We start from the raw sequence: 19,926 nt of genomic DNA, 5'->3' as shown, positions 1-19,926 counted from the left end.
ATTTGCGTTGCTTCTCCAACACCAGGGTTTAGAGATGGAATGTATGTGCTTCCTGGCCTCATCCTACGCTGTGCTAACTCAGATTTGCAAAGGACATGGCTTCTTGCAATCTTTCCTAGAGTCTATTTTTCATATGGAGTTAGGGAGATCATCAAGCTGTTCTGAGATTACTTTTTGCACTTGACAATGAACCTTCGAGGGCCAACTATATATCTAATAATTCTAAGAATTCTGATACTCTAATAATTATATCTAATAATGTGAGTTCAAAGCTTACTACCACAAGTTCACAGATGCTTAGGAAGTTGATGGTGATGATAGACATGATTATATGATTATGTGGATTTCCATTATTCATTCACTTAATACATATTTATGAAGCATCTACTTTGCATAAGACAAAGTGCCAGATCCTAGGAAAAGGAGCTTTCTTTATCTATAAAACAAGTATGCATGGATTTAGCCCTGATTATAGGGTCAAACAGAAACAGAAGGTATATATTGACAATTTATGACTTTGGGACAGAGGCTCAGTACAATGAGCCAATTGGCATAAGGGGCAGCAGGGATGGAGAGCTCCTACCACCTTAAGGTAGGTTCACGAATGAGGGGACATTTGTGCTAGAACTTGGGTGAGTAGAGATTGAGGATACAGAGGGGGAGAAAAATTTGGTACAGAAGGAAGTTAAGGTTCAGGGTAGAGATGGGGGTATGTAGAAAGTATATGGGGAACAAGGAGGTATAGGTTTCATAAAAGGAGAGGACAGAAAGTCAGGTAGAAATCAGATAGTGAAGGATCATGAATGCCATGCCATGTCAGGGCAACAGTGAAGCTGTTTATAGGCCATCCCAAATTGCTCATCATCACAGATGGCCTCCATCTCTAGAAGGGTTAAGCTTTTCAGCTACTCACTTCTCCATTGGAACCTTGTGTTGGACCAGAATTTAGCATCAGTTCTGAGCTTTGGGTGGCCTGGTTGGTCCCAAGCTTGGTGCCCATAGGCACACAGGACTTAGTTTAATCTATTCAGAAACAACTGCTGGTTGCTGATGTTAAAGAGATGAAGACCATTCTTGCCCAGAAAGAGTTAATGATCTGATATTCGGAGGGCCCATGGCAGCCTTGCGCTTCTATTTTCTGTTCCTCTGGGGGTGAGTATATATGGCATGCAGCCGCCTTTTGGTAGAAACAGTTATAGAACTTCTAGAAACACTTATGTGGAAAAGAAATCATGAAAAGTTCATCAGCCCCACAGAAATCCTACTATTTCCTCATAGATTTCTGATGAGTACTCACAAGCCTGCTGCTCACTGATCCTCTCAATAGCCTCAGCAAGTCTGAGATGGTTAAGCCTCCTTCCTCAACAGAGCAAACTGAAGCCAAGGCCGCCTTCTTCTATCTGAAGCATCAGCCACATGTCAGACACTGGGTTGAAGTTTCTACACCAGCTATCTCAGAAAACCTAGGTAACTGACTAAGGTCACCTTGTTTGTGTATTGGCAAAATGTCAGTCTTTGGGTTTCTGGTTCAGGATTCTTTCTACCACTCCATTCTACTGTGCTCTTGCCCTACCTCAGCACCCCACCTTCACTGCACCCACTCTCTGTAGCTGGCCTATGATTTCCTCCTGGCATCTCTTCTAACTAAGCTTGTATCCTTACACAGGCCCTGGGAACCCAAACTCTGTACATTTCTCTACATTTTCTTCCGAGCAAAGCTTCCTTATTTTGGCTCACCTTCTCAGAATCCTTTTTCCTGTCAAAAGGCAGTGAGTGACACAAAAATAAGAATAGGAAATCAACTACTCTAAAGCATTATTTCTACACCCCTGGAAGTCAAACAGTATATTAATCTAGGCTCTTTATTATTGTGTCAAATGATATCTTGGATAACTTTTGTGAGTTTTAATTTTGCATAAATGGATATAGTAATAATACTAATAAATAATGTCTAAATTATCAGATTGTTATAAAGATGACATGAAATAATGCATGGCTCATTTTAACCTGGTACAATCAGCATATAGTCACTGTTTTAAGATTATAATGATGATTATTTAGGGCAAACATTAGACTTTTAAATGACTTCTTGTTCACTAGTTCAGCATTACTACAGAAAGACCATACAAGCCTGGCGCTGGTAGCTCATGCCTATAATCCTAGCTACTCAGGAGGCTGAGATCTGAGGATCTCGGCTCAAAGCCAGCCTGGACAGGAAAGTCCGTGAGACTCTTATCTCTAATAAACCACTAGAAAACCGAAAGTGATGCTGTGGCTCAACCAGTAAAGTGCTCGCCTTGAGCTGAAGAGCTCAGAGATAGCACCCAAGCCCAGAGTTCAAGCCCCACGACTGACCAAAAAAAAAAAACAAAAACAAGGGCTGGGAAGGTGGCTCAGTGGTAGAGCGCTTGCCTTGCATGCCTGAGGCCCTGGGTTCGATTCCTCAGCACCACATAAGCAAAAAGAAAAAAGCCGGAAGTGGTGCTGGCCTCAAGTGGTAGAGCGCTAGCCTCGAGCTGAAGAGCTGAGGGACAGCACCCAGGCCCCGAGTTCAGGCCCCATGACCAGACCCCTCCAAAAAAAAAGAAAAAGAAAAAACAAAAACAAAACAAAACAAAAAAACCAATGAGTATCTGTTAAATGAGAGAATAAAAGATGAAACAATGGGTCCACCGCTATCCCTAGTTAAATGATTTGTTTTTTCCCTACCCCTCCACAAATTATACCAACATCAAATACAGTGAAAGCAGGGGTTATATCGTGGGGAGGGACATACAAAGCAACATAGAAATCATCTTATAAATATGTTAGAAACAATTGCATGAAAGAAAAAAACATTTAAATACTTATGCAACAATGAGATGTACAACTCGTTATGTCGAAAAACGAACTTTACAACTTTGGTGGGGGGGGGGGAGGATCGGGTGGGGGGAGGAGAGGGGAGTAGGGGAAGGGATGGGAAGGGGAAACAAAGAGGAGGCAACAATGCTTGACAAGAAATGTACTCATTACCTTGCCCATGTAATTGTAACCCCTCTGTACGGTATTCTCACAATAAAAAAAAAAAATGAAACAAAATGAGACCTTGGAGAATGATTTTGGAGGACAGTACTTGGGTATGAACTCACACTTGCAAGGTAGGCACTCCACCACTTGAGCCACTACCCCAACCTGGAAAATGCAGCTTTTAAGAAAGTCAGGCTATGCAAAGCTTTGAACATCCTAACCTTCTCATCTTTATCCATCCCACAAGCTTCTACAGTCACCTTTTAAGCAGATAGCATTTGTAGTTGGCTATTGGGACACAGCCACTTGGGTGTCTGATATTCCTCTCAAATTCAGCAAGTTGCTAAGCAAATAAATCTTCTTTTTCTTATTGTTTTTGAACATTTTTTTGCTGGGCTGTCCTCCTTCCTCATTTTTCACATCTCCCATGCCCGAAGCTATCCAATCTGTTCTATCTCCTCTCTATTGCTAGTTGGCCAACAAGTTCTGCTGATTGCATCGGCTCCATGTTTCTGGCACCTTCTCCATGATATTTCTATCGTGTCTACTTCCTTGAACCAGTGCATATATTTCTCATTTAAGCCATTACAGTTGAACAGTTCAGTGAACAGTTCTAACTCCCCATTCCATTTCATGTTCTCCAAACCACCTACAGGTGAATCACTTTCTTGCCTTCAAATCTCCAGTGGCTCCTTATCTCTATAAAATAAGGCTCACATATTTGAGCTTGACCTTAAGCTTTTCATAGACTATGTCCACTCTGCCCTTTAAATTTCTCCTTTATCTTCTCCATGCTTCATCCTCTCTAAAATCTTTTCAGTTTTGTATGACTTTTGTATTTTCATGAATACATGCCTGTCTACTCCTCAACCCCTTTAATTTCTACATTCAAATTCTACAATCTTTGTAAATTCCAGTGGAAAACTAAAAAAGCATCTCCCAGCTGGGTGCTGGTGGCTCACACCTGTAATTCTAGCTATTCTAGGCTGAGATCTGAGGATCACGGTTCAAAGCCAGCCCTGGCAGGAAAGTCTGTAAGACTCTTATCTCCAATTAAACGCCAGAAAACCATAAATGGCGCTGTGGCTCAAGGAGTAGAGCACTTGTCTTCAGCTGAAGAGCACAGGGACAGCATCCAGGCCCAGAGTTCAAGCCCCACGACCAACAAAAACAGAACACAAAAAACAAGAAAACATCTCCCTGGGGACAAACAAGTCGTTTAAGGATTCAGGTGGACCTGTTGCAACAATGAGAAGTACAAAATGTCATGTCAAAACCAGCTTTACAATGTCGGTGGGGGGGGGGAGGGGGGAGGCTGGGAAGGGAGGTGAAGGGTAAACAAAGGAGGAGGCTGCAATGCTTAGTAAGAAATGTATGCATTATCCTGCCCATGTAATTGTAGCCCCTATGTACAGTATGTTCTCAAATAAAATAATATTAATAAAAAAATAATAAAGTAAAATTTGACAAAAAAAAAAAAAAAGAAAACATCTCCCTCCCATCTTCCAGAAGCTTCCCTTCCAGGAGACATGACTTCCTCCTCTGAATTTGCATAGTAATTAAAAAAAATCATCTTTAGTTCTGTACTACAGTTGCATTCATTTCCTTCTTTCCATAGTAGCTCTATGGTCTTTAAGGACAAGTAATAGTCATGTTATTTTTTTGTTTTTGAAGACTTAGGGAAAACCTGGGCAACACCCTTGTGTTTTAAATGTGATGGAATTATATATTCCTTGTTTGAGTATTTCATAGGTCATAACTCCTCAGATGACTACAGGACAATTGGAGGATAATGTGCCATCAACTTTCTGTGCTTGCCACTTCATGCCTAAGACCCTTTCTGATTTATTGGAAATGTCCATTGACTTAGATGGGTCCAATAGGATGTGTCAAAGACTGGCCTGAGGAGCATGCTTCCTTGCTTTCGCTGGGGCTTCTTTAGCTATGGGTATGCATGTCCCATAAGACTGTGTGTGCAACCATTTTCTTCCTCTTTTTTTGTGTCATCTTGCCCTTTCTTCTTTCATTTTCTCATTTTTTCCTCTCCTCTTCCATACCTTAAATCTTGCACATTTCTTAGTTTCACATCTTGATTCCACTTGCAAAGAACTTAATCTCTCAGATTTTTTTAATTTAATTTAATTTTATTTGTGAACATACTGTACAGAGGGGTTACAATTACATGGGCAGGATAATGCGTACATTTCTTACCAAGCATTGCACCCTCCTCCTTTGGTTTACCCTTCACATCCTTTCCCAGCCTCCCCCCTCCCCCCCAATCCCAATCCTTCTCCTCCCCCCCTCCCCTCCGACGTTGTAAAGCTGGTTTTGACATGACATTTTGTACTTCTCATTGTTGTAACAGGTCCACCTGTATCCTTAAAACAACTGGTTTTTCCCCATCTCCTCCACAAGTTATACTGACATCAAATATAGTGAAAGCAGGGGTTATACTGTGGGGGAGGGACATACAAAGCAACAAAGAGATAATCTTATAAATGCGTTAGAAACACATGCATGAAAGAAAAAAACAATAAAATACATATCTAAGGGTTCATTTTCCTGACCTCACATTATCTGACCTTTTCTGCTTGACTCATACATATACTAGATATTGCAAATAAGGGAAACCATGGGACCTATGTTTCTTTGACCCAGCAATCCCGCTTTTGGGCATTTACCCAAATGTTTACAAACAAGACCACACTAAAGCTACCAGCACAACAATGTTTATTGCAGCATTATTTACCATAGCTAAGATATGGAACCAACCCAGATGTCCCTCAGCAGATGAATGGATCAAGAAAATGTGGTATATATACACAATGGAATTCTATGCCTCCATCAGAAAGAATGACATTGCCCCATTTGTTAGGAAATGGAAAAACTTGGAAAAAATTATATTAAGTGAAGTAAGCCAGGCCCAAAGAAACATAGGTCTCTCAGATTTTTTTTGTCTATAAACCACAGATAATTCTCATTCTATGCATTATCTTGCCTTTCGCCCTTTCACAGGGATTGGCCCAAGAGCACTTCCTACTATGTGAATTAATATCTCCTAGACCATGTCTAGGGACACCCAGCCTTTGACACTAAGTAAGCACAGAGTGGAATTTAACACAACACAGACCAGTGCATGTTAAGTAAGCACTTGGCCCTGACAATCTGATCCAAGTTTAAGCACCTACATGGCTGGTTTCTACTGGTAGCCTGTGTTTCTTTAACTCTACTATCTAAACATCTCTCAGCATATCATTCCCCGAAGCTGCTGTGGCTGAGATGAGAGAGATTTAGGAACTTGGGAAATCTGTTGTGGAGGAGGGGGATTCTTAGCTGAGTCTTCTCTTGGCTCCAAGTAATGGACCATGTGGTAAAGAGTCAGAAAAGCAGTTCTCACTCTTCTTTTGTGACTAATGCTGGACAGCTCTTAGCAGCCTGGTGTGGCTTCTTCCCTGAACAAGAAAGGCTCACAAAACTTCACGATCTAGCATTTGGTTCCATTTCCCTCATAGCCCGCCTCTTTTACATCTCGGCTTGCAACTTTACTTTCTAACTGGGAAACCACAGAGTTCAGTTTTTACCTTCTGACTTGAGTCCTCCTCTTTATCCAGGAAGCCAGTAGCAGCAGAGCCTAAAGATTGGGAAACTCTGCCTCAGCTACTCTGCTGCTGGGAGAGAGGAAGCTCTGTAGCAGGCTCTGGGCTGGGCCCCAACCCACATCTGTGAATGATCTCAGACAGGTTATTTCATCTTTACATGTTCAAAAAAAGCGACTTCATCTTAACATGAGCAAAACACAATCCTGCCAATTCTTGACCCACCCCGAGGGGCTCAGAAGCAGTCTTTTCTGCCCTCTTGTGCCTTTGAAAACCAAATGAAATGAAGAATTCCTCCATCAGCCTAAAGCATTACACAAAGGATGACGAGTAAATTCATTACCTAAGCAGGGAGAGCTTTGTCTTCTCTTTTTGAGGCAACTGGAAAGAAGGCTGATGCTTGGAACATTGGGAAGTTTTGGGAGGGTGCCTTGGGTATGGGGGAGGATACATTCACAGAAAACCCCGGGAGTGGGGCAAGGTAGAAGTCTGAGCCACATCCAGACCTAGTTGGCCTATTTACATACCAAACTATTGGCCCAACAAGTTACACTTCTTGGTTTTCTAAAAAACAAAAAACCCAGAAATCCAAGTGTTTTGGTATTTGTTTTTGAAAATGGTATCTTACTTTAAAATGCTACCTATAAATTAAAAAAATTCTCAACAATCACTGAGGGCCAAATCAAATGTGTCTAGGGTCCACTGATTTCATTGGACTGCCTATTTCAGACCTCTGATTCCCAAGAAAGACACCTCCAAAGCTGCCTGTAATCTCTGCACAGCTACGAATACCACAGCCGCCTCTGATGCCTCCAGTCATGACAATATTCATTCAATTTCCCTTTGACGTGCACACACATTCTCATATTCTTCACAGAAGGAAAGCAAAGCACAGAGAGTTTATCTGCACATAGTAAACAGAATATTCAGGACCAGAGTTCTGGTCTGTCTGTTGCAAAGCCAGAGTTGTTTCTGCTCCATAATCATTAGATCTCATCTTCAGGCTTTTCCAAAAATGAAATGACCCCAACTATTCACTTGCCCACTCCAGGGTCCTGCAGGGTGGGCGGGAAGCCAGTGGTCTGTGCTGTCTTTGCTTCCTGGTCAGCTTCTCTAACTAGCTTGAAAGCTCTTTGAGTTAGGGTCGAATGGCTTTATCCAGAAACCCTAAGAAACTCTTACAGAGCAGGCATCAATTAATGCTGTCCAGTGCAACTGAATTAGATGCCACTTACTGGCTCAGAGCTGCTTGTGTAACTTACACCATTCTTAGAGGTGTAGATAGTTCTCTTTTGGGGCTTGCGTGAGTCTTATTCCTTGAAAATGACACCCCCCCATCTCTGTGTTTCTCTACCTCTAAAATCATCACTGAAACCTAGAAGGATGATAAGGTTTGTTTATTGAAGTCAACAGATATGCAGCTCCTAAGGTTTCCTAACAATGGACATAAAGCTATTTGGGGACAAGACCTATGCTTCTTTTATTGTGCATCTGTTGCATCAGGACCTCCCCAGTAGCAACTGTGCCCTGCCAAAAGGAGCAACTAAAACCTAAAATTCAGGCCATGATTCCCTTCCCCAGCCCCTGTGCCAGCTTGGTAGAAAGGGATTTTGTTTGTTTGTTTGTTTGTTTTTTTCATGAGAGAGAGTGCCCTTTCATCATTCTTATTCATTCTTTACAGTTTTTATAAACTACTACTATATGCGTTAATGAGAACTCCATCTTGGTTCTTGGTGCAGTGCCTGGTATATGGAAGATGTTCCTTCAACTCAGCAAATGTCTTCTGAGATGCCTATTGTGTTCAAAATTTCCCATGGTTGAGCTGTCCAGGCATGTGGAAAAGATCAGTGTTCAATTCCTCAGTATAATAAAGGCTATGTATGACAAACCTATAGCCAGTTTTATTCTTAATGGCGAAAAGCTAAAGCCATTTCCTTGAAATTCAGGAATGAGACAAGGAAGTCCACTCTCTCCACTTCTCTCCAATTTAGTATTAGAATGCCTGGCTAGATTAATAATACAAGATGCAAACATAAAGGGGATCCAAATAGGGAAAGATGAAGTAAAACTCTCCCTCTTCGCAGATGACATGATCTTGTATTTAAAGAACTGCATGGACTCCACTCCCAAGTGTTACTTGAGCTGATTCAAAACTTTGGCAAAGTAGCAGGGTACAAAATTAACCCTCAAAAATCAATGGCTTTCTGTATGCCAATAATGAGAAGAGTGAGGGTGAAATCAGGAAAGCAACTCCTTTTGTAATAGCCCCACAAAAAATAAAGGGGCTGGGAAGGTGGCTCAGTGGTAGAGCGCTTGCCTTGCATACATGAGGCCCTGGGCTCAATTCCTCAGCACCACATAAGCAAAAAGAAAAAAGCCGGAAGTGGCGCTGTGGCTCAAGTGGTAGAGTGCTAGCCTTGAGCTGAAGAGCTGAGGGACAGCGCCCTAGCCCAGAGTTCAGGCCCCACGAACGGACCCCCCCCCCAAAATAAAATTAATATCTAGGAGTTAACTAGTGAAGGACCTTTATGATGAAAACTTTAAAAACCTGAGAAAGGAAATTAAAGTAGAACTAAGGAAGTGGAAAAACCTCCCATGCTCCAGGATTGGGAGGATTAACATCATGAAAATGGCAATACTGCCAAAGGCTATGTACAAATTCACTGCGATACCTATCAATATTCCAACCTCATTCTTCAAGGAAATAGAAGAAGCAATCAAAAAACTCATATGGAACAAAAAAAGACCCCAAATAGCAAAAACAATCCTTAGCAAAAAGAACAGTGCTGGAGGAATCTCAATACCAAATTTCAAACTCTACTACAAAGTCATAATAATCATAACAGCTTGGTACTGGCGCAAGAACCGACCTCAGGACCAATGGAATAGAATTGAAAACCCAGAAATGAACCCACAGACCTATAGTCACCTAATCTTCCATAAGGGAGCTAAAAAAATAGAATGGAAGAAAGACAGCTTCTTTAGTAAATGGTGCTGGCAAAATTGGTTAATCACCTGTAGAAAACTAAAGCTAGAACGTTCTATATCTCCCTGCACCAGAATCAATTCCAAATGGATCAAAGGCCTTTGGGTAAAAGTAGATACCCTGAACACATTACAGGAAGGAATAGGAGAAACTCTAGGGCTCCTTGGCACAGGCCCAAATTTTCTTAATAAAGACTCAGAAACACAACAAATCAAAGAAAGGATGGACAAATGGGATTGCATGAAACTACAGAGCTTCTTAGCACTTAGCTAGCAAGATTAATAGAAAGCCCATGGACTGGGAGAAAATCTTCACTAGCCATATAACAGACAAGGGTCTGATGTCTAAAATATACTTAGAACTAAAAAAATTAAGTCCCCTAACTAATCCTCAAAGAAACAACCACCCGATTAATAAGTGGGCTAAAGACTTGAAGAGAAACTTCTCTGAAGAGGAAGTAAGAATGGCCAATAGATACATGAAGAAATGTTCAACTTCTCTAGCCATGAAAGAAATGCAAAGCAAAACAACATTGAGATACCACCTCACCCCAGTTAGAATGGTTATAATCAAGAAGTCTAATAACAACAGATGGTGGAGGGGATATGGCCAAAAGGAAACCCTACTTCATTGTTGGTGGGAATGTAAACTTGTTCAACCAATTTGGAAAGCAGTATAGAGGTTTCCCAAAAGATTCCACATAGAGCTCCTCTATGACCCAGCAATCCCACTTTTGGGCATTTACCCAAATGATCACAAACAAGGCTATACTAAAGCTACCAGAATAACTATGTTTAATCACAGTATTATTCACTATAGTTAAGATATCAGATCAACCCAGATGCCCCTCAGTAGAATAATGGATCAAGAAAATGTGGTGTGTAGGTATACAATGGAATCCCATGACTCCACCAGAAAGAGTGGCATTGCCTTATTTGTTAGGAAATGGAGACTTGGAAAAAATTATATGAAGTGAAGTAAGCCAGGCCCAAAGAAACATAGGTCCAATGGTTTCCCTTATTTGCAATAACTAGTATATGTCTAAGTCAAGAAGAAAAGGTCAAAAGCTATGTACATATGACCATATAAGATGATGCTAAGCAAAATGAACCCCAAGATAGGGAGGGACACAAGAGGTTTTATCTTTGTTGCTGTTGTTTTTAATGTACTATGTGATTTTTTTGTTTCTTTTGTATGTTCTTCCCCCACGGTATAACCCCTGTTTTCACTGTATTTGATTCTGGTGTCCTGCATCTTGTATATACATTTTTCTAATTTGGGGAGGGGAATGGAAATAACAAAATGCTGAAACAAGGATATAGGTTGACCCACTGTAACAATGATATGTACAAGACATTATGCTGAAAATGAACTCTACAACTGTGGGGGGGGGGAGGGAGGAGGCAGGAGATGGAGAGGGAAGGGATAATATGGGAAAAACACAGGAGGGGGTAACGATGCTCGATAGGAAATGGACTCATTACCTTGCTCATGTAACTGTAACCCCTCTGTACAGTATCTTTATAATAAAAATATATTAAAAAAAGATCATTGTTCAGGCCCTTGGCAGCATGCCCACTGAGGTTAGTCTTGAGTTAACTTCCCATCTCATGAGCTAACTTCCCTTAAGATCCTCCAAATTTCGGGCTGGGAAGGTGGCTTAGTGGTAGAGCGCTTGCCTTGCATGCTCCAGGCCCTGGGTTCGATTCCTTAGCATCACATAAGCAAAAAAAGAAAAAAGCTGGAAGTGGCACTCTGGCTCAAGTGGTAGAGCACTAGCCTTGAGCTGAAGAGCTGAGGGACAGCGCCCAGGCCCAGAGTTCAGGCCCCACAACTGGACCCCCCCTCAAAAAAAAAGATCCTCCAAATTTCGTTCCATTGATCCTAGACATGCCCTGGAGAATTGCATCTCTGAGACCAGAGCCTGCAAGGTCAAAGCCTGCAAATAACAAGAGTCTAAGCAGACAGCCAGGAAAGAAAAACACAGGGCAAAAATCATACCCAAACAAGAGATATACAAAATAAACTATTCATCATAAGCAGGATGCATATCCAAGGGCATTTTCTGTGGTTCAGGCCTGGCTCCCGAGAGTCAGTTTTCCTCTGTTCTGCCAGAAGTGGACAGAAGTGGGCAGACAGAAGCCGTATTCGGTGCCTTTTGGAGAGGGGTGAAGAGGCTCAGCGAATTGGCAGGAAGGAGGGAAGAGAGGCCCCGGCAAGGAAATACTAGAGCACCACAGTGTCCTACTGGTGGCTGGGTGATGTGAGTGTTTGACATGAGAGTTACTTATACTCTACTCAGTCAGTGCCAACCCCTGCAGCTCATAGGGCAGAATAACTCTCTAAGCAGCTTCTTCCATGTTGTTCCCAGAAATGATAATGACTTAGATGCCAGAGCTCTTCAAACGCTTCCATGGAAGTCTTAACAGCAATAAGAGATCTGGGGACTTAGCTAGAAGCTAATAAATTTCTAAAACATTGCATGTTTTAAATTTAAAAATGAACAGATTACATTTCACATTTATATCTTGTTTGTTATATAAAAATGTTTCCTCCCTAAATTTTGGAGTGAAATTGAACTTCAGAAAGAAATGTTGGGTTTGCAAGATAGGGACACAAGAGATTTTATCTTCCCAGTTTTTTTTTTAAATGTACTTATAGTGTACTATGTGATTTTTTTTGTTTCTTTTGTATTTTCTTCCCCCATGGTACAATACCTGTTGTCACTGTATTTGATTCTGGTGTCCTGAATCTTGTATATACATTTTTCTAATTTGGGGAGGGGAAGGGAAATAACAAAATGCTGAAATAAGGATATAGGTTGATCCATTGTAACAATGAGATGTATAAGACACTATGTTGAAAACAAACTTTACAACTTCGGGGCTGGGGTGGGGGTGGTGGGGAGGAGTTAGGGAGGTGGGGAGGGAAGGGATGGTAGGGAAAAAAGGAGGGGGTAACAATGCTTGATAGGAAATGGAATCATTACCTTGCTCATGTAACTGTAACTCCTCTGTACAGTATCTTTACAATAATATATATATATACATACATATATATATACATATATATGTATGTATATATATATATATATATAATGTTGGGTTTGTCCCTCTGCATACAAACCCCTATTTCTATGTATACCTGTGTCACATACACCCAGGTGAGGAGACAATGGTTACCTTACATTCTCTCTTGTTATAAAAAGTCCCCAACTACATCTTAGTGTCTGCAATGCCCAATGATCCAAACTCTATCCTCAATTCATTTACCTCACGAAGACATAGCAGATTTCCTTCAAACGAAGAGTGGCCTCCGCTTCTTTGAACATCCTCAGCTCTTTCTCTGTTCCTCACTTATCTCTGATGAATTCCACCTTGTTATTCCTCTGACATGTCAGTGCCTCTCTGTGTTGTTTTCCTTCTAACATGATGTGTATATCTAATATTTCCCATGGAAACTGGCTTTGTGTATTTAGCACATGCTCCATACATATTTCCTCAGATTCTTAAGAATAATAACAATAAGCAATTTTACACAGACATCTGGTTGAAGTAAATCTCTACTCTATGGTACATTTATGTTTGTTTATTGCAGGTTTGTGGTCTGGGCCTGGAAAGAAAGGTACAGTATGTTGCCATCAGCATCCTAATGGTTCCATTTAAAAGTGGAATGATACTTTTTTTGGGGGGGGTTGGTCATGGGGCTTGAACTTTGGGCCTGGGCGCTGTCCCTTAGCTCTTCAGCTCAAGGCTAGCGCTCTACCACTTGAGCCACAGCACCACTTCCAGTTTTCTTGTGGTTAATTGGAGATAAGTATCTCACAGACTTTCTTCCCTGGATTGGCTTTGAACCTTATTCCTCAGATCTCAGCCTTCTGAGTAGCTAGGATTACAGGCGAGAGCCACTGGTGCCCAGCTTAAAAGTGGAACGATTCTGATGCAGGTTGACAATAGAGCAACAGCAATGAAAATTGTATCATACCTTAATATTTTCTTCTGGCCAAGAGTTCAGGATTGTTGCAATGTGGTCCTTGTCATGAATGGTAATAAACAGCCCACTAGGAGAAACAAACACACAAAGAAAGAAACCAAGTGGTCAGACGAGAAACATAAGAGACCACAAGTACTGGATATCATTGCATCGCTTAATTTTGCACATAGACTTGGGCAAAAGAAATTCCTTCCTCAAACCTTAACAGTTTACAAGTCCTGCTTTGGTTCTACCATTTTTCCTCTCCATAGAACCAAAAGTCCATCAGGCCAAGGGGTATATATGTCCATGTGGATTCTGTATTCTCCAGAAACTGCATTTTCTCATTTCCCTTTTGACCAGATACCTACACTTGAGAATTCTGACTGCTTTGAGAACTGTATGGATCTATTCTCAAGGTCATTTTTTTTTTTTTTGCTGGTCCTGAAGTTTGAACTCTGGACCGGGTACTGTCCCTGAGCTTCTTTTGCTCAAGGCTAGTGCTCTACCACTTGATCCACAGTGCTGCTTCTGGCCTTTTCTGAGTAGTTTTATTGGAGAGAAAAGTCCCAAGGATTTTCCTGCTGGGGCTGGCTTTGAAATGTGATCCTCAGATCTCAGCCTCCTGAGTATTTAGCATTACAGATGTGAGCCACCAGTGCCTGGCTTCTCAAGATCATTCTTGAGAACAGACCAGTGGCTAGATCTTAGGCCTGAGGCTGTGGGTGGAGCTTGGACATGTGGGCGACTCTGTTCAGACATGTATGCACCTGGTACCAGAAGTACGGGACGTAGTTGAGATGAAGTGGGTAAGGTGAGCATGCTGAGAGTTTTCTCTGCACCACTGGAGTCTGAGAATTCAAAATTGGCTTTCCAGACCACGAACAAAGTATATTTGTATACATAGGACGCTAGAACATACTTTATTTATCAGGTAGATTTAGAATTCTAATATTTTAGACCTATAGTATATGGGCATAAATCTTCTGCCCTGGAATCAGGAGTGAGACATTATGTGTACCTATATGTGGAGAATCCACAATGAATCACAAACGAATCTTAATCTCCTCATTTCTTGTCAGGATAATCCTTTCTCCTCCCTTCCCTTGCCAAACTTTTAAAAAGTGTTACCTAAACTAGCTGTATGTTTTTTGTTTGTATTTCATTTCCTCCTCAATCCTCATCCTCTACCAGTATCTTCCAGTATCATCTCTCAGCATCATGATTCCAAAATATCAATAAGTCTCACATCCTTGCTTTCTTCCCATGCCTCTCCCTCTGGCTTCTCAGTAGTATCTAGATTCTTTCTTTCTTTCCTTTCTTTCTTCCTTCCTTCCCTTTTTCCTTCCCTTCCTTCCTTTCTTCCTCCCTTCCTTCTTCCCTCCCTCCCTCCCTCTCTCCCTCCCTCCCTCCCTCCTTCCTTCCTTCCTTCCTTCCTTTCTTTCTTCCCTCCCTCCCTCCCTCCTCCTTCCTTCCTTCCTTTTCTTTCTTTCTTCCCTTCCTTCCTTCCCTCCCTCCCTTCCTTCCCTCCCTTCCTTCCTTCCTTCCTTTCCTTCCCTCCTTCCTTCCTTCCCTCCCTTCCTTCCTTCCTTCCTTCCTTCCTTCCTTCCTTCCTTCCCTCCCTTCCTTCCTTCCTTCCTTCCTTCCTTCCTTCCTTCCTTCCTTCCTTCCTTCCTTCCTTCCTTCCTTCCTTCCTTCCTCCCTCCCTCCCTCCTTTCTTTTTGATGTCAGTCCTAGGGTTTGAAATTAGGGCCTGGGTGCTATTTCTGAGCTCTTTTTTGGGGGGGGGGTCAGTCATGGGGCTTGAACTTTGGGCCTGGGCACTGTTCCTCAGCTCTTTAGCTCAAGACCAGTGCTCTACTACTTAGCTACAGTACCACTTCCTGTTTTCTGGTGGTTTATTGGAGATAAGAGTCTCAAGGACTTGGGGGCTGGGAAGGTGGCTCAGTGGTAGAATGCTTGCCTTGTATGCATGAGGCCCTGGGTTCGATTCCTCAGCACCACATAAGCAAAAAGAAAAAAAGCTGGAAGTGGCACTGTGGCTCAAGTGGTAGAGCCCTAGCCTTGAGCTGAAGAGCTGAGGGTCAGTGCCCAGTCCCAGAGTACAGGCCCAATGACCCGACCCCTCCCCTCCCCCCCAAAAAAAAAAAGAGTCTCAAGGACTTTCCTGTCCGGTATGACTTTGAACTGCAATCCTCAGCTACTCAGCTTCCTGAGTAGCTAGGATTGCAGGCACTGGTGCCTGACCTTGAGCTCTTTGGCTCAAGGCTGGTACTCTACCATTTGAGCCACAGCTCCAGTTCCAGCTATTTGGTTGCTAATGGGAGATAAGAGTTTCACAGACTTTCCTGTCTGGGGTGGCTTTGAACTGTGATCCTTAAATTTCAGCCTCCTGAGTAGCTAGGATTACAGGCCTGAGCCACCAGCACCTTGTAGTTTCTACCTTTACTCACATCCTCAAGCAAACTTTGAGTTTTCCTCCCTGTCCTCTAGCTCTACCTTCTTAGTCTCTTATTAGCCATTGTATGATAAGTTTCTCCAAAACATATACCTCAAGCCTGTCAGAACGGCAGTCATCAAGAAAACAAACAACAAATATTGGTGATGATACAAAGATAAAGGAACCCTTACACACTGGTGGTAGGAACATAAACAAATAAATGAAAATCAGTATGTAAATTCCTCCAAACATTAAAAATAGACCTACCTTATTATCCTGGCATACAACTTGGGCATATATCTAAAGGAGAATAAATCAATATACAAAAAAGATATCTGCATACCCATGTTTATTGCATCTCAGTTCACCAAAGTATTCAACAATTAGTGAATAAACTATTATATAATAATTCTTTATATATTTATGCATATATATAAAGAAAAATGAAATTATTTCCTTCACAGAAAAATGGACAAAGATGGAGATCAGATTGAGTGAGATAAAACTCAAGAAATCAAATACGCCATTTTCTTGCTAATTTGTGAAATCTAGACCTCAAATAATGGTGAGTGATGATGACCATGGTAATGGGAGACTATCTAGGAGGGGACCAACAGGTGGAGGGTAAAAGGAGGGGGTGCTGAGGGTACACGTGAGAGGGATAGCTAGTGTGGGACTCTCAGATGCTCCTGTGTCCTTGTGGCCCCAACCAGATGATAGGAACCACTTAAGTGCCACAAAGCACTTTGTATTCTACAGCGGGGCATTTCAATCTTGTCTCATTTCAAAAGATCCAGAACCCTGGGGACACGATACTTGTGAGGCACTGCCTACTGCTAGAGGTACACAGGGAATCAGGAAGGTGGGTGGAATTCCAGGAAGCCTTGTCTGGCTCCAAGGGACAGGACATCTCCAGCCTATGAGTGAGTTATGCACAGTTTGTGATCCCAAGGTACTGAACTTTCTACAGTGAGCTCCTGCAGGCTGGGCCAGCTGTCATTGAGGCCATGTCTCCTCTGAGAACTTAGAACATTGCTCACCCTTCCTGGGTTACCCAGATGGGCATGGAGGCAATCATGGTAATTTCACTGCCATAGTCACTAAGAGGAACAGGACAAAAACAAAAGTAATTTTAGCTACTGATGACTTCTTTTTTTTTCCTGTTTATTTCAGGGAAGCAATTTTAGAACTTGAGGATGAAAAACATAATGTAATATGGCAAGCTGCCAACCTGTGGAACCCAAGATTTTAATGAATTGCCTTGCTTTACGCAAGACAGAATATAGACTTGAAAAGTTGTGAGTTAATAAAATATATAGGTCTAAAAGCATATTTTATGCATATACATGAGGTTCCTGTTTAAAGGGAAAATGTGAGGAATTGGTTAGGAATGTATGTTATTTCCTGATGTGTTCGTCTGCTTTCTGTTACTGTGACAAAATGACTGAGATAGACCACTTACTAGGAGGGAAGGTTCATGTTGGCTCACAGTTTTGAAGTTTCCAGAGCATGGATGGTTGACTTGTTGTTTTTGAGCCCATGGTGGTTTCCATCATGATGAAAACACATGGCAGGGAAACCCTCACCTAGAGGCAATTAGGAAACTAAGAGAGAGAGTGGATCCACCCACTGGCCTGACTTCACCTCACTAAGCTTCACTTCTACCACTTCTCCATAGTGCCAAAGGCACTTGAGCTTTTGGGGGATATATCAGATCAAAATTATAGTACTTGATTTGTGGCTTTTCTAAGTTTGGAATTTCCTTTTTCAGGTCCTAGAAAGCAGGGTCTCTCTTAGCTGACATATGGTCAGCATGGCCACTGACCAAACCTGAGAAGCAACAGTCAAAGGAGCATGCGGGGTTCCCTCTCATGATCTTTAGGGGTAAGTGTGCAGAGAAAGGAGGGAATAGCCTAAAGCTTAATCAAAGCTGCCCTGATCATCTACTCTGTCCTATGTCTCAGATACCTTGTGTGATCTCTGTTCCAAGCACAGGCAAAATGAGCATCCATGATTTGCTGAAATAAAATAAGGCTGGTCATTTGCTTTGGCTATAAAATATAAGTGGCTACAACACAGTTTTCTGGTGTAGAGCTTTAAGAGTCAGTATGTGATTTACTCACTTCTTTTTCTCTCTTTGCCCCACAGAAACTTATATGATTCCAGATGGGGTTCTGAATAAAGGGTGACACAGAGCAGAGCCTGCAGGTTGGTGGTGGTAGGAATGGAATGTGCGTATGTGTATACAGAAGCACATGGAACAGAAGCACAGAATTACTTTTGAGCATTGAGATTTTAGGATTGTTTGATACACAGTAGAACTCTGTCATGTTTAACAAGCTCAGAGATACCCAATATTCATTCATTTCCATCTCAGCACCCAGTATTCTCTCAATAGGCCTCTGGCAATGACATCCAAGGAAAAGAAATCCTTATTATAAACAGTATTTGGCATTAACTAATATTTAGGACAAGGTACCTCTAATGCACATTTCATTTTTTCATATACCTTTTCATTTTTGTATATTTTTATTGTAAAGATACTGTACAGTGGGGTTACAGTTACATCAGTAAGGTAATAAGTACATTTCCTATCAAACATTGTTACCTCCTCCTTTGTTTTTCCCCTACTGTCCTTTCCCTCCCCACCTCTTCAACTCCTCCCTCTCTTCCAAAGTTGTAAAGTTCATTTTCAACATAGTATCTTGTACATCTCATTGTTACAATGGGTCAACCTGTATCCTTGTTTCAGCATCTTGTTATTTCCCTTGCTCGTCCCCAAATTAGAAAAATGTATATACAAGATGCAGGGCACCAGAATCATATACAGTGACAAACAGGGGTTATACCACTCCCATAGACTTTATGTTGCAGGAGGACTATACCACATGTATCTTATTCATGGCTGTAACTATGAGGCCTAAAGGGGTGCCAGGCACACAGCAAGCACAAGGAAATATGTATACTAGCTATCATGAGTGCTTTAGAATGTAGTGCTGATGGGAGACAGAGCTGGCCTTTAGTTTTGCAGTTTTTAACCTATATAATACTTCCAGATGTTTCTGTGACAGTATATGGTATAGGAGTTGTACCAAGCCATTTATAATGTGTTTCTCCCTCACTAAATATGTTGAATTCCTTTAGAAATAGGATCTTTGCAGAATCAAGTTAAAATGAATTTATTAGAGTGAGCTCTAATTCAATAGGACTTCTGTCCTTATAACAGGAAGGGTAGATAGCGCCATGTGGGGATAAGATGACCATGTGATGACAGAGCCAGAAATTGGAGTGATGCATCTATTAGTCAAGGAATGCCAGCAAGCACTCTTACCCTATAGGATTCACAGAGAGAGAGAGAGAGAGAGAGAGAGAGAGAGAGAGAGAGAGAGAGAGAGAGAGAGAGAGAGAGAGAGAGAGAGAGAGAGAGAGAGAGAGACTATCAACACCTTGACTTGAGACTTCTAGCCTCTAGAACTGATACCGAAGTGAGGAGGTCAGTTCTGGCCAGCGCCATGTTAGCCACATGGTAGATTGTAGGGTCTGGCATCTTGTCTTCAGGCAAGGGGAAGGAAAAGCCTCTCCCATCACCCGCCTCCCTGGCAGGATCCCTGGAGACAGGGGTAGGCACTTGGCTGATAGTTACTGAATCTGTCAGCCCAGTGCCTGGGACTGGGAATTTCTTGTGTATCTTCCCCCTGCACCAACCTATTTAAGCCTGGACCAGCCTAGCCTCCAGGACACCATGCCATGTGTGTCTCCGTGATCGTGTCCTGTGTCCTGTCTCCTGGCTCATCTCCAGTTATCATGGCATCCCAATTCAGCTCTCCATTGGAGCTGAATTGGCTTGTTGGTATTGTTTTTGTTATTTCTTTCCTAGCTGTGTTATATGAATTTGTGTGCTACAGGCCTTTGTAACAACTGGTGGC

At 41.9% G+C, this 19,926-nt stretch overlaps 1 protein-coding gene across 2 annotated transcripts in view; it reads right to left on the bottom strand.

Moving 5' to 3' along the window:
• Me3 (malic enzyme 3) overlaps window positions 1-19,926 on the bottom strand; it is a 210,874-nt gene that overhangs the window by 55,786 nt on the left and 135,162 nt on the right. For both annotated transcript variants that reach the window (XM_070034822.1, XM_070034823.1), the window contains one exon: window positions 13,573-13,648. In XM_070034822.1, the coding sequence (XP_069890923.1) occupies window positions 13,573-13,648 (76 nt within the window). The remainder of the gene's footprint in view (window positions 1-13,572; window positions 13,649-19,926) is intronic.

The sequence above is a fragment of the Dipodomys merriami genome, unplaced genomic scaffold (genome assembly GCF_024711535.1).
Source record: "Dipodomys merriami isolate MVZ:Mamm:240054 unplaced genomic scaffold, mDipMer1.0.p SCAF_25, whole genome shotgun sequence".
Taxonomy (NCBI): domain Eukaryota; kingdom Metazoa; phylum Chordata; class Mammalia; order Rodentia; family Heteromyidae; genus Dipodomys; species Dipodomys merriami.
The sequence above is the reverse complement of the archived record's forward strand: the minus strand, read 5'-3'. Positions and strand labels throughout refer to the sequence as shown.